Raw genomic sequence first — 14,338 nt, 5'->3', positions numbered from 1 at the left:
AAGCCAGCAGGCATGATTCAATGCTCCTCGTTATTATGGTTGTAGTGGTGAGTGATCATTTTTTTTTAAATATTAAATCTGGTGATGGGATGCATTCCTTCGTTGCGACGTTGGAAATAATGTCAGGAATCCATTTCCCTTTCCAAGTGTTGAAATTTGGTTTTGTCTCGTTCAGGGAAGCTTTAATACTTTTCTCTCCCGTGCGCAACTTTCATTGTGTCAAGTTTCAGTTTTGTCGTAATTTATTTTGTTCCTCAAAATAAGTCGAAGCCCTGACTTGCCTCTGCAGACGAAGTTGCAGCTTTTGCAGCGAATTTTGTATGACCTACCAGGCCTTCTTTTGTTCTTAGGTTTTACTATATTACCCTACCTGAAACTATTAGTTTTTTCTCTATAAACCCACACTCTTCCATTGCCCTATGCTTTCTTATATATATATATATATATATATATATATATATATATATATATATATATATATATATATTTATATATATGACGTAGGGTGACTCCAAAAAGGTAAACATCAACATTTCTTCTTCAGACAGACAACATTACAAATGATACTTCGAATTGCAACACTTTATCTCCCCTTCTTTAGTTTTTATGTCTTACTTTTCACCTTCTAGAATCAAGTCCGACGAACCAGTAAGTCAGACCATGAAGATCATTCAAGTCTGTTCAGTACGATCTAACTTACTGACTCAGGCCTTTTGTACTTAAAACCTTCATTACCCACCTTTCTCCAACCATTACTAAGGGATAATGTTTCCTAGAAGAAAGATTTGTATGTCCATTTGATTATTTATGATTTAATATTCTTTGGGCATAAGTATTATCTTAAATTTAGTTATATGGAAATATAGCCTCAAGATTTACTCTGATTTAAGAGTGTCTGGCGCTGCTGCCATATTATTGTAGTTTCAACAACTTAAAATTTAAAACAAAATTTCACAATATCGTCGATAACAAAATTCAAAACCACACATTGGTAAGGCAATTAAAGTAGACGTTTAAATCATTAATGGACTATTATCACTTGAGATGTTTCCTGTTATCTTGACATGTTTGATCTGGGATAGTCTAAAATGTCCTCTTAATTTTCCGATTTAAATATATATTTTTTAGTATCTGTCAGAACTTAGAAAAATTTATGGTGCTCACGGGATTATAAATCATTCTAATTAAAACTTCTCTCAGGTTATGTAACTGAAACATACATGTGTGCACCGTCGAGTCCGAGTAAATCAAATAGAATACTTTTTCTGTTATTAGATCAGTTAACACTTTATACCAGAATTAAAACTCAAAACAAAATACATCATATATCAAATACACATATGTATATGTAATATAAATAGAATGTTGCAAACTCTTTTATTAACTGAATGACTCAAATTTATATATTGCCCTTCCAAAAATGCTATTGAAAATCCCTGTTTATTTTTCAGAGCAGGTTGTGTGTAGTGAGAAATAAATGGCTCCTTTGATTTCCTATGAGTTATGTTCTTCAATGTCTTCACTATCTGATATTTGAAATATTTTTGTATTATGAAAAATACGCAAGACTCGCTATCCATTGTTAAGAAGGACGTCGAGCAAGTGTACTGGTGCTAGACCATATGTCACTCCGGCTGGAGCGCCCACACACCAGAGAAATCTCTGAGGCGAGACATAAACGCCTAGAAACCAGAGGAATCTCAGAGGCGTAACATGAACGAGAAGAGACCAAAGGTGTCTCTACGGTGCGTGATAAATCTTGATCTAGAAATGACAGGTAAACTCCAAGTGAACCATCTTAATTAAGTGACTATTGAAGAATTCCCGCTGACCAGAGTTTAAAGTTAATTGTTTTAAGTTAATTACGTATTAACTGATGATAAGTTTTAATTCAGCATTTCGTACCATTATATAATCATAAGTTTATAAACCTATTTTGCTATTATGAAAAATAATGTTACAGCTGTAGTATTATTAATAAGAGAACTGCTCTCATTCATTGCCCTTTTATTAGAGCAATTAATGGGGAGGAGTGCTGAACCAAAAGGTTTTAAAGCGAGCTTGGGGAGTGGATGGTAATCAGGGTCGGTCGATGAATATGGTAGTCAAGTCCATTTCCTTGGATCAGGAGCCCCTTACCAACGTCAGGAAGCCTCCCTTGAAGAGATTGCTTATTCTAATATTCTTCATGTGGTAATGCAAATGCTTATTCAAATTTCTCGCTTTCTTATGACTTTTCTTCAAAATGTTTATAGAGGATATTTATGATATTCGAATACATATTTATTTACATGAAATATTTTCAGAAATTTAGATGACCCTCAGCGACTCACTAAACAAGCTGATTTTACTGCAATAATTTGCATAATTTGATGTGGAATTTTCTTGGGCTCATCTTGGGCACAGTTTTCACTTTGTGATTTCCGGTAAGAAGCTGGTTCTTGGTGGCCAGTCTTTTTGTTCATAGTGCTGACTGTCTGCCCTACTATCCCAAAGACACAGAAAACAGGGATACTTTGTGTATCCGCCTTGATGACCTTGTAGGAGAGCAATAACTTTTTAGTCACCACAAACGAGAAAATTGTAATTCTGGTACTTTATTGCAGATATTAGTGTCTTCATATTTGCTTAAATTTCTGACATTTGGACACTATGGCAAAATCAGTAGAGAGTCTCCATCCATCTACTTTGTATGACATCCCCATGTGTTCAATAAGGCCAGAAATATTTGAATAGAAAACTAAAGATTACTCTTTGTCAAAGAACTGAGTGAATTCCGCTTCACGATGACGGTACCAAGCGAATGTTGTTCCAGGAGCTAGAAGCTTATGTTTCTTCAGTCTAGAGCCAAGTAACTGTGCACTTTCTTTTGGAATATTAAGGTCTCTCACCAAGTCATTGAGCTCAACTTGGTTGAAGGGTTTGTGATCGTCATTTGTTGGTGGTTCATAGTCTACTTCCATCTTTAGAATCACTGGTATCAGACTCTGATGATATTTGCCATGTCTCAGGTGACACAGGTACAGGAAAATCTTCAGTGTGGAACAGGCCTTATTGATGATGCAATATTTGGGTATATTATGCTATCTTTACTCTTCTTGTTGAATCTAGCTACTTTAGTCATAGAAAAGTAGCAGCCATCATGGTGGTTCATCTTCTCCTGCCATACCATTGGTACTCAACTGACCACATTTGGAGCTTACTGATGCACTCTTGCAAGCTTTATGTGGTACAGATGGTTTGTCCTCGTCTCCAAGTTTGCTGCCAAAACAAGCGCAGTAGCAGCGCTTCATTAAAGGAGTAATGTTGCTCCGGGAATCTGAAGGGATGAATTGCCCGCAGACATAAAATATGCTTCGTGAATTTATACAGCCTCTAGACATATTAATAATCCGAAAATAAAGAAAATATATTAGATTTAACATTTAAATCATGATAAGGCAAGCATTTTAATTGGTAATATTCCACTTTCTCATTTACTTATGTTATACGAAAAGAGAAAAGTAACGTTTCCGTATAACTTGACAACCTTAGGTGATAGAGATGAATAAAAAACACAATTAACCAATAGTTTCCATATATATACCGAAAAATATACCATAGCGTCAATAAAAAATCTTGCAGACCAGTGTTATATATATATATATATATATATATATATATATATATATATATATATATATATATATCAATAGCAACACTGCGACTAGCCAAGGACTCGAACCCATGCTGCTTTGGCCTGCCTCATGGTGGGTGAAAACTCATGACGCCTTAATCCACTGGACCATACAATCCTTAAGAGCAGCACATCCAGCGGAACTGGATGTCGTACTCACTACCTAAGGACATACGATGGTGTGGATGACTCTAGGCAAACTTCATTCTTGTCCCTGTTTGGTGTACTAGTACAACGAGTGGTATTTGATATTATTGTGCCCACGAATTAGCCAAGGACTAGTCGCAGTGTCGTTATTGATCAATACCACTCGTTCGTGGGCACAATTATATAAAATACTGCTCGTTGTACTAGTATACCAAACAGGGACTAGAACGAAGCAGGCCAAAGCAGCATGGGTTCGAGTCCTTGCTTAGTCGCAGTGCTGTTATTGAGCAATACCACTCGTTCGTGGGCAAAATAATATATATATATATATATATATATATATATATATATATATATATATATATATATATATATATATATATATATATATATATATATAATAATAATAATAATAATAATAATCAGGTGTAAGGATAAATCAGGATACTTGAAGAAGCAGAGAGAGGACCGTTGTGTCATGCGTATAACTACAGCAGTAATAGAGATCTTCATAATTGAAGACTAATGCATTAATTAGGTAATTATATCAGGAGACACACTTGGGAATCAGTCTTATACTGGTTACATATAACGCATTAACTGAAGTCAATTTAGTTTCAGTGAAATAATTTACAGTCAAATCAATGGTAATCTCCAGTGGTGAAATAATTTGTACTCGCATCTATGGTAATCTCCATTAGTGAAATAATCTGTGCTCGGAACAACAATAAAGTTCTCAAAACACCTCAAGACAGATCAGATCAGCAAGTTTTGATTGAAAATCAGATGTTGCTTTAAATTTTTGTGTTCGGATTTTGACGATTATGTTATAATAAAGTTGGTAGAATTACCGACAACATGTAAAGTAAAAGGACACAAGTGCAACTAATGTGACATTTTATTGTGGCAACGTTTCGCACTTGTGACGATTATGTTCTTCGGTTCCCGGTGATAAAGCATACTTCCGCATACTCGTGTCATTTCTAATCATTGCAGATGAAGACGTCATATCATGTGACACTGTTACTGAGGCACTTGTTTGTCCGTACTTTCTTTTCTGTCAAGTGCCAATAAATTTAGCAATTCTTTTAGGTCTCTTGTAGACACAATTACAAAAATAAGTGTTGTATTATTGTAGATTTTCGCTGAAGCTCTAAATTTATGTGTCCTAGTTTAAGTATCTAATATTAATAGTTTGTAATGATTAACGATAAATAAAACATTATTATGATTTTTGTGTTGGCTACTTCTTATGGGGGGAAGATAGGATGTGTTTGTTTTTTTGCCCGTGTGTTGGGCCATTAAGTGGGTCTAACGCCTGTCGACTACACAAAGCGTAATTAAAGTTGCAGTCATGGGCGCATTAATCCCTAAAATACAGAATACCTTAGAGATTCAGTGTATATATATATATTCCCAGAGACACACAGATGAATATAATCTTGTACCACCATCTAATACAATATATGTTACAACCTGCCCTCCTATAACCCACATTATTGTTTTCACTATGAAAGCAGAATCCAGTTTCTTCACATACGTTATAAAGGCTAGGTCTGGCTAGATTAGGATAGGTTAGGTTAGGATAGGTTAGGTTAACCTAATTTAACCAATAACAACATACTCTAATACTAAAAAATGCAATAAAGCGTAGAGTAAAACTATATTTTGCAACCTATTCTCCTAAATTTAAAATCGATTTATAACGTACTGTTCTCAGTCAGTTTCTCAATTTACGTTGTATAAAATCGGAAGATTAGGTTTAGTAGGATAAGAGTCTCGCCCATTAATAGAAAAATCAATAGATTACAATATATACCACAAATGCAATAAATTTAATATTTTAAATAGTCAATTAAATTTTTTTGAAACGTGAGCAATAAACGAAGACCCGCCGAGCACATTCTCCGCTACAAAATTAGGCAATCACTGTTTAGGGTTCGTGAGCAGTCATCCATTTCACTGTCTTAGAAACGGTGATATAGTGATTTTCATCATAAAGATGACCTGATATTTTGATGTTCGCAAAACAAAAACAGGAAACCACCGAGAAGAATGAGGAAGCACAAATTTACTTTCGGCGTTAACACGATAGTGATAGTATTATGAGCCATAGAAAACTCTCATTGTTTGCTTAGGAGGATAGGTTGCATGTCAATAACATCTTCATACAGAGATAGCTCAGAAGCTATCAAACACACTATAATTCAGGTAATTATCCCAGGTATGTGGTATGATGAGGAGTTCATATTCCTATCGAATTTGTCAGTAACTGTTGCCATTAGTATAAAGTTTAGTGTTATGGTATAATATAAACACTGATCAGTAAACGGGTAGATATCCACACAAAAGCACAATTAAACAGAGAGAAGAGAGGACCAGCATATGAACCTCCTTATACTCCTTGTTTGTTTACTGTAGACGGTCTCTGATTAAGGCCGGAATATGCAGACGCTTTCTAGGAGGTGTTTGATTTTCCGTCCACATGGGATTTACTTGCTCACAAGCCTTAGTAATTATTGTAAATCTAGTACCCAGTGTTCAGGGCAACTACAGTAAACTTGTTTTTGTAGTTTTACAGCATGTGTTGTAGAACGTTTCATAAATCATGTATTTCAAGAAACATATAAATCATATTACTGTGGTTGGAACAATTCACAGCTAAAAAAAAACAAAACGGAGATAAACTAGACTTCGTTCCTGTTTGGACTAAACCAAAACCAACTCTTAATAATGATCCAGAGCAAACCAAATCTTCGTTTAGATTCGTGCACAATTTGAAAGTTAGTGGTGAATACATTCGTCATTTTTTACCCATTTGTGGATGATGTGATCAACCGAGAGTTGCAGAATTTCGTACATTCTCAGGATTTTCTCAACGCTGCAATTCTCAGTACACATTTTATCAAAAAAATTTAACACGACATTAAAATAAATTCTGGTAGCAAACCCTTTAACACAGTTTCTGTTTACATATTAAATATATGGTTTGAGCATTCAGGCGATCATCTGACTGGCAGGTAGTGGGCAAAGTAGAGGCAGGTTATGCAGAGGGTGGCCAGGAGGGTGGTAGTGGTGGCCGCAGTGGCTGCAGCAGCCAAGCTGTGGCCCCGACGCTGCACCGCTGCTACGGTGTCGCCTTCTGACAGAGAGAAAATAGAAAACACGTGTGAGAATACCTCCAGGGAGAACACCAGCATACGTACTTAATAAGCACTGATAACGAGAGTGTCAACACCTCCAGGTAGAGAACCAGTATTCACTCTTGACCAACTCTCTCTCTCTCTCTCTCTCTCTCTCTCTCTCTCTCTCTCTCTCTCTCTCTCTCTCTCTCTCTCTCTCTCTCTCTCTCTCTCTCTCTCTCTCTCTCTCTCTCTCTCTCTCTCTCTCTCTCTCTCTCTCTCTCTTCCTCTTCACAGACACACATTCAAAACACACACACTGTAGGAGGATGGATTCTGATACAATACCACTCAAGAGACAGGTGTAAAAGTCTGAGGGGCAGGCACGAAGAACAGTGAAAGCACTACACTGTATCAAAGCATACCTGACAGGAAGGATGATCCGTGAAGAGGTGTTAGAAAAGGTGCATGTGACGAGAGGGGTTACACAATCGGTTCTGATCCGATGCTATTTCTAGTATATAAGAATGATATGATGAAAGGAATCTGTGTTCGCAGATGATGTGAAACTAATGAGGAGAATAAAAGATGTGGACGAGGTAAAGCTACAAATGAATCAGGAAAGGCTGCAACTGCATATTTATAAAGTTTGTGGAATGGCAGAGTACATAGATCGCAGACGGAGTACCGGCTCGGGAGGCAAAGGATGACAACCTCACTCAAGGAAGACTCTGGAGTGAGTATTGTACTGAGCATATCCCCCGAGGCACATATCAACCGAATACCTGCTGTATTAAATGAACGGGTGGCAAATTTGAAAGCTTTCACCCATCTAAATAAAGTCATTCACGACACTGTACACCGTATACGTCAGACCCATACTGGAGTAAGCAGCACTAGCATGCAACCCACAACGGGTAAAGCGTATAAAAAAAACTGAGAACATTTACAGATTTGAAACGAGACCAGTCCAAGGTTAAGGGAACTGAGATTGATGTCGCTGGAGGACAAGACTAGGGAGGATATGATACCAACGTACAAAATACTGAGAGGAATTGATAGGGTGAATAGAAAGATTGTACGAGTGATGTGAAACAGAAACATGAAGACTCAGAAGATGAAAGCAGATGAGTCGCAGGTGCGTTAAGAAGCATTTCTTCAGTCTCTGTGTATTCAGTAAGTGAAACAACCTGAGAATGAAGTGGTAGAGGCAGGATTCATACATAGCTTAATGAAGAGGTATCATAATGCTCTCGAGCCAGGAGAGAATGATCCTATTATCGATCAGAGAAGAAGCAGAGCCAGGAGCTGAAACTCGACCCTGCAACCAAATATCGGTGAGTACACACACACACACACACACACACACACACACACACACACACACACACACACACACACACACACACACACTGGTTGTCGGCGGGAGTAACAGCATACTCAGTGTTCACGGGTTTTGGGTTCTTTCTGGCCTATCCAAGGATATTGAAGGGATCATTTAAAGTGTTAGAGCTCAGTGAACAAGTCGGGAAGTGAAATACAAGGGAGGCGAGGGCTACAAATTACATAAATAATTTTGAAAGTGAAATCAGTGCCAGAAGTGGAGAGAGAAGGCCTAGACCCGGGCGTAGGCAGTGTTGCCATAAACCAACACTACTGCAAATTCAAAATAATAAGTGTGACCCCAGCCAGCGAGCTAAGTGCAAGTCGAGGAGAGATGATGTAGTGCATAAAGTGAGGGAAAAGAAAGGAAAAATAACTAGCAATTATATTGGGTCGTTGATGTTTTTCTCGAAGCAACGGTGTCCATAATAAAGAATGAAAGCGTCCAACTAATCAGTAAAGTTCACATCTTGATAGTGTATTGCTTTAGATAATAGCAAGTGTATTGGATAGCAACAGTGTATTATAAATAACAAATGTATTCGATAATAACAGCGTGTTAGATAATAACAAGCGGTACAACACTGAGTCGTGGTCTCATGCGGCCAGGCATCAGTGCCAGCCATCATAAATGATACGTGATAAGGTGTGACCCCAAGGCAGTCAGGGAAGTGCAAATCTAGTGCTGTGACTGAAGCATTGTAAATAGGATCAAAATACAGATAGAGAAGAAATTGAAGTAGAACCAGGAGTCAGGAGTCAACTAGTTCAATGCTGCCAGGCGTATGTACTTGCCTAAACGTGGTGCTGGGGGTCGGGTAAAATTATCTAGGTCCCGCCAACTGTAATGCAGGTCCTCTCTCAGTGTGAGCAAGGAATAGGATAATAACTAGCAGTAATTGGTACTTAAATCCAGAAAGTGCAATAAATGGAGAAGGTAGCATTACTAGGAAACAGAGCTGGGACTACAAATTTGAGTCTGAGGTAGAGAGTTTTAGGCCGCAATAACAGTACACATACACAGGGACCTGTGAGCCTACATGACAGAGTGTGTGTAACGGTTACTGTTCATCCACATACCAACTATCCCTCCCCTACCCCTCCCTCTAACCATCTCTCCCCCTCCCCCTAACCACCTCTCCCCCTCCCCTAACCACCTCTCCCCCTCCCCCTAACCATCTCTCCCCCCTAACCATCTATCCCCCTCCCCCTAACCATCTCTCCCCTACCCCTAACCATCTCTCTCACTTCCTCTAACCATCTCTCCCCCTCCCCCTATCCATCTATCCCCCTCCCCCTAACCATCTCTCCCCCTCCCCCTCACCCTCTCTCTCACTCCCTCTAACCATCTTTCCCCCTCCCCCTAATCATCTATCCCCTCCCCTTAACCCCCTAACCATCTCTCCCCCTTCCCTAAGCATCTCTTCCCACACCCCATAACCATCTCTCCCCCTCCCCCTAACGATCTCTCCCCCTTCGTTCTGTGGTGCAATGCGGCAATCAACAACAAGGACGAGAGCCAAGGGTCTGACTGACGAATCTAGGAGGGAGAATTAGGAGGTAGAGCTCAAAAAAAGGGAGGAAGACTGGGGAAGGAAGCTAGATGAGCTTGGAAGGAAGATGTAGGAGAGGGTAGCTGCAGGGAGCAGAAAGTGGGAGCAACATGCCACAGTAGCAAAAGCCAAGATACAGAGCTTAGAAGAGCTGAGAAATCTGAAACAGATTAGAGAAAAAAATAATACAGACCTAGCATCAGGAATATCTAAATCAGATACAGACAAAGGGGCTGGAGGGAGCAAGGAAGCTGTACTCTATGCAAAGGTCCTGTCAGACCCACACGGGGTCAAGACAAAGACAGGGAGCACACTAGGACCAAATGAGAGGATGGAAGACATTGAAGGAACTAGGACATACGCAGGGACTCTACCAGACACTTGTGGGGAGCAGAAACAGCTGAGCAGGAAAGACAAACCAATGAGCATAGGGGCCACAGCTAGGGAAGGGATTGAAGGAAGGAATGCTCCAAGGGAAGGAGCTAAAACACCTCAGAGGACATAATGGGAGGCACAGTGGGAGGAAGAAAGGGAGAGATCAGTTTTTGTCTATGGGCTCCAGGAAGCTGAAGGGGAAACCTATGACAAAAGAAAACAGGAGGAAAAAAAGTGATTGAAGGTATGAAGATGATAGGCGAGGGCGACATGACCTAGGTGGCAAATTTTCAGAGAATTGGGTGATTCACAAGAAGGAAACGGTATCTCAAAGTAATTTTCAAGGCAGGAGAAAGCACACCTGAGAGACAAGCCAGAGTTCCAGAGTGTGTACCTCGATCGAGACAGAGCACAGGAGGAAAGGATGATACTGAATGAGTGCAATAACGAAAGGAGGAATGGGAGGAAATGACAAAGAAAAGCAGAATAACCCACGGACAGGTGGAAGGGCAAACACCCTCCCCAGAAACACCTGCAGAAGGACTCCAACCATGACACCCCCAAGACAACTGAAAAATCTAAACCAACAATCACATACCGATCCCTCTGTCCCCACCCAGTAAACCATGAATCCTACCCCTACAGCAACCTCCAATGAGAACTCTGCCCCCACCCCCACTGCAACCCCCCATATGCTCCCACCAGGGCTCCTGCTCTCCAAACCCCAATATTCCCCAGGAACACAGTTTTAGAATAAGTTGAAAGTTTGGTACACTAATGCAGATTGATTAGCAAATAAATATGAGTGGCTTGAAAGAATCAATGAGAAGTCCCAAGACTTCATAGCAGTTACAGAAATAAAACTTACTGAGACAATAACAGATGCAATCTTCCCACCAGGATATCAAATCATGAGGAAAGATAGAAGGGGCAGAGAGGGGAGGAGGGGTTGCACTGCTCGTAAAAAAACGATGGAAATTCGAGAAAATGGGAGGCATAGACGAGATTGGAGAAAGGGACTACATAGAAGGTACAATTCAGTCTGGGGAGCACAAGGAAGTCATTGCAGTGATGTATAATCCACCACAGAACTGCAGGAGGCCAAGAGAGGACTATGAAGATTACAACAGAGCAATGGTGGACACACCTGCTGAGGTGGCAAGAAGAGCTCACTCGAGCAGAGCAAAGTTGCTGGTTATGGACGATTTCAACCACAGGGATATTGACTGGGAAAACCTGGTGCCACATGGGAGTCCCGAAACATGGAGAGCCAAGATGATTGATGTGGTACTGGAAAACCTCATGCACCAACATGTTAAGGACACTACCAGAGTGAGAGGGGGGAACGAACCAGGAAGACTGTACCTTGTGTTCACCATGGGCAGTTCAGACATTGAGGACATCACATATGAGAGCCCCCTAGGAGCTAGTGAACACGTGGTTCTGTGCTTTGAATACATAGTAGAGTTACAAGTGGAGAGGGTAACAGGAGGTGAATGGGAAAAACCAGACTATAAAAGAGGGGACTACATAGGTTTGAGGAGCTTCCTGCAGGAGGTTCAGTGGGACAGAAAACTTGTAGGAAGGTCAGTAAAAGAAATGATGGAATACGTAACAACAAAATGCAAGGAGGCAGAGGAAGGGATTATTCCCAAGGGGAAAAGAAATAATGGGAAGACCAGAACGAGCCCCTGGTTTACCCGAATGCGTAAGGAGGCAAAAACTAAGTGCAATAGAGAATGGAAAGAGTATAGAAGGCATAGAACACATGAAAATAGGGAGATCAGTCGCAGAGCCAGGAACGACTATGCACAGGTAAGGAGGGAGGCCCAGTGCGAGTATGAAAATAACATAGTATCAAAAGTCAAGTATGACCCGAAATTGTTGCATAGCCACATCAGGAGGAAGGCAACAGTCAAAAACCAGTGATCAGACTGAGGACAGAAGGTGGGGAACTCACAAGAAATGATCAGACTAGTGTCTCTGACGTGTATAGTATGCAAAGTCATGGAGAAGATTATCAGTAGGAGAGTGGCAGAGCACATGGAATGGAACAAGATTATAAATGACAACCAGCATGGAATCATGGAAGGCAAATCCTGTGTCACAAACGTTCTGGGGTTTGAGAAGATAACATAAGTAAAACACAAGAGAGAGGGGTGGTTGGATTGCATTTTCCTGGACTGCAGGAAGGCCTTCGACACAGTTCCTCAAAAGAGATTAGTGCAGAAGCTGGAGGATCAGGAAAATATAACAGGGAGGGCACTGCAATGGATCAGAGAATGCCTGACAGGGAGGCAACATCGAGTCATGGTACGTGAAGAGGTATCACAGTGGGCGACTGTGACGAGCAGGGTCCCACAGGGGTCAGTTCAAGGACCAGTGCTATTTTTGATGTATGTGAATGACATGATGGAAGGGATAGACTCTGAAGTGTTAAATCAGATGAGGGTCAGGCAGGACTACAAAGAGATCTGGACAGACTGGACACCTGGGCCAGCAACTGGCTTCTCGAATTCAACCCTGCCAATTGCAGTCATGAAGATTGGGGAAGGGCAAAGAAGACCGCAGTCAGAGTATAGGCTAGGTGGACAAAGACTGCAACCCTCACTCAAGGAGAAAGATCTTGGGGTGACCATAACACCGAGCACGTCTCCGGAGGCACACATCAACCAGGTAACTGCTGCAGCATATGGGCGCCTAGCAAACCTGAGAATAGCTTTCCGATACCTTAATAAGGAATCGTTCAAGACACTGTACACTGTGTACGTTAGGCCCATACTGGAGTATGCAGCACCAGTTTCGAACCCACACCTGGTCAAGCACGTCAAGAAGTTAGAGAAAGTACAAAGGTTTGCAACAAGGCTAGTTCCAGAGCTCAGGGGAATGTCCTATGATGAAAAGTTGAAGGAAATCGGACTGACGACACTGGAGGACAGAAGGGTCAGGGGAGACATGATGACGACATACAAGATACTGCGAGGAATAGATAAGGTGGATAGAGACAGTATGTTCAAGAGAGGGGACACAGAAACAAGGGATCAAAATTGGAAGCTGAAGACTCAGACGAGTCACAGGGATGTTAGGAAGTATTTCTTCAGTCATAGAGTCGTCAGGAAGTGGAATAGAGTAGCAAGTGACGTAGTGGAGGCAGAAACCATACATAGCTTTAAGACGAGGTATGACAAAGCTCAGGAAGCAGAAATAGAGAGGACCTAGCAGCGATCAGTGAAGAAGCGGGGCCAGGAGCTAAGTATCGACCCCTGCAACCACAATTAGGTGAGTACACACACACACACACACACACACACACACACACACACACACACACACACACACACACACACACACACACAAAACACACATACACACACACACACACACACACATACACACACACACACACACACACATATCTATGACATGGTGACAGCAGTAAGAAAAATAGGGGTGGGTGGACTGCATTTTCTTGGACTGCAAAAAGGCGTTTGATACAGCTCCACACAAGAGATTAGTGCAAAAACTGGAGGACCAAGCAGGGATAACAGGGAATGCACTACAATGGATCAGGGAATACTTGTCAGGAAGACAGTAGCGAGTTATGGTACGTGGCGAGGTGCCAGAGTGGGCACCTGTGACCAGCAGGGTCCCACAGGGGTCAGTCCTAGGACCAGTGCTGTTTCTGGTATTTGTGAACGACTTGACGGAAGGAATAGACTCAAGTGTCCCTGTTTGCAGATGATGTGAAGTTGATTAGAAGAATTCATTCCATCGAAGACCAGGCAGAACTTCAAATGGTTCTGGACAGGCTGCAGACCTGGTCCAGCAATTCGTTCCTGGAGTTCAACCCCACCAAGTGCAAGGTCATGAAGATTGGGGAAGGGCAAAGAAGACCGCAGACGGAATACAGTCTAGGGGACCAGAGACTACAAACCTCACTCAAGGAAAAAGATCTTGGGGTGAGTATAACACCACGCACATCTCCTGAAGCGCACATCAACCAAATAACTGCTGCAGCATATGGGCGCCTAGCAAACCTCAGAACAGCATTCCGACACCTTAATAAGGATTCGTTCAGGACC

At 41.2% G+C, this 14,338-nt stretch overlaps 1 protein-coding gene across 1 annotated transcript in view; it reads right to left on the bottom strand.

Moving 5' to 3' along the window:
• Positions 1-6,479: 6,479 nt before the first annotated feature.
• Positions 6,480-14,338, bottom strand: part of LOC128685521 (opioid-binding protein/cell adhesion molecule) — a 312,879-nt gene continuing 305,020 nt past the window's right edge. Inside the window, exon 8 of the mRNA XM_070082745.1 lies at positions 6,480-6,965. Within this exon, the coding sequence (XP_069938846.1) occupies positions 6,829-6,965 (137 nt within the window). The 3' untranslated portion in view covers positions 6,480-6,828. The remainder of the gene's footprint in view (positions 6,966-14,338) is intronic.

The sequence above is a fragment of the Cherax quadricarinatus genome, chromosome 8 (assembly GCF_038502225.1).
Source record: "Cherax quadricarinatus isolate ZL_2023a chromosome 8, ASM3850222v1, whole genome shotgun sequence".
In the NCBI taxonomy this organism is placed as follows: domain Eukaryota; kingdom Metazoa; phylum Arthropoda; class Malacostraca; order Decapoda; family Parastacidae; genus Cherax; species Cherax quadricarinatus.
The sequence above is the reverse complement of the archived record's forward strand: the minus strand, read 5'-3'. Positions and strand labels throughout refer to the sequence as shown.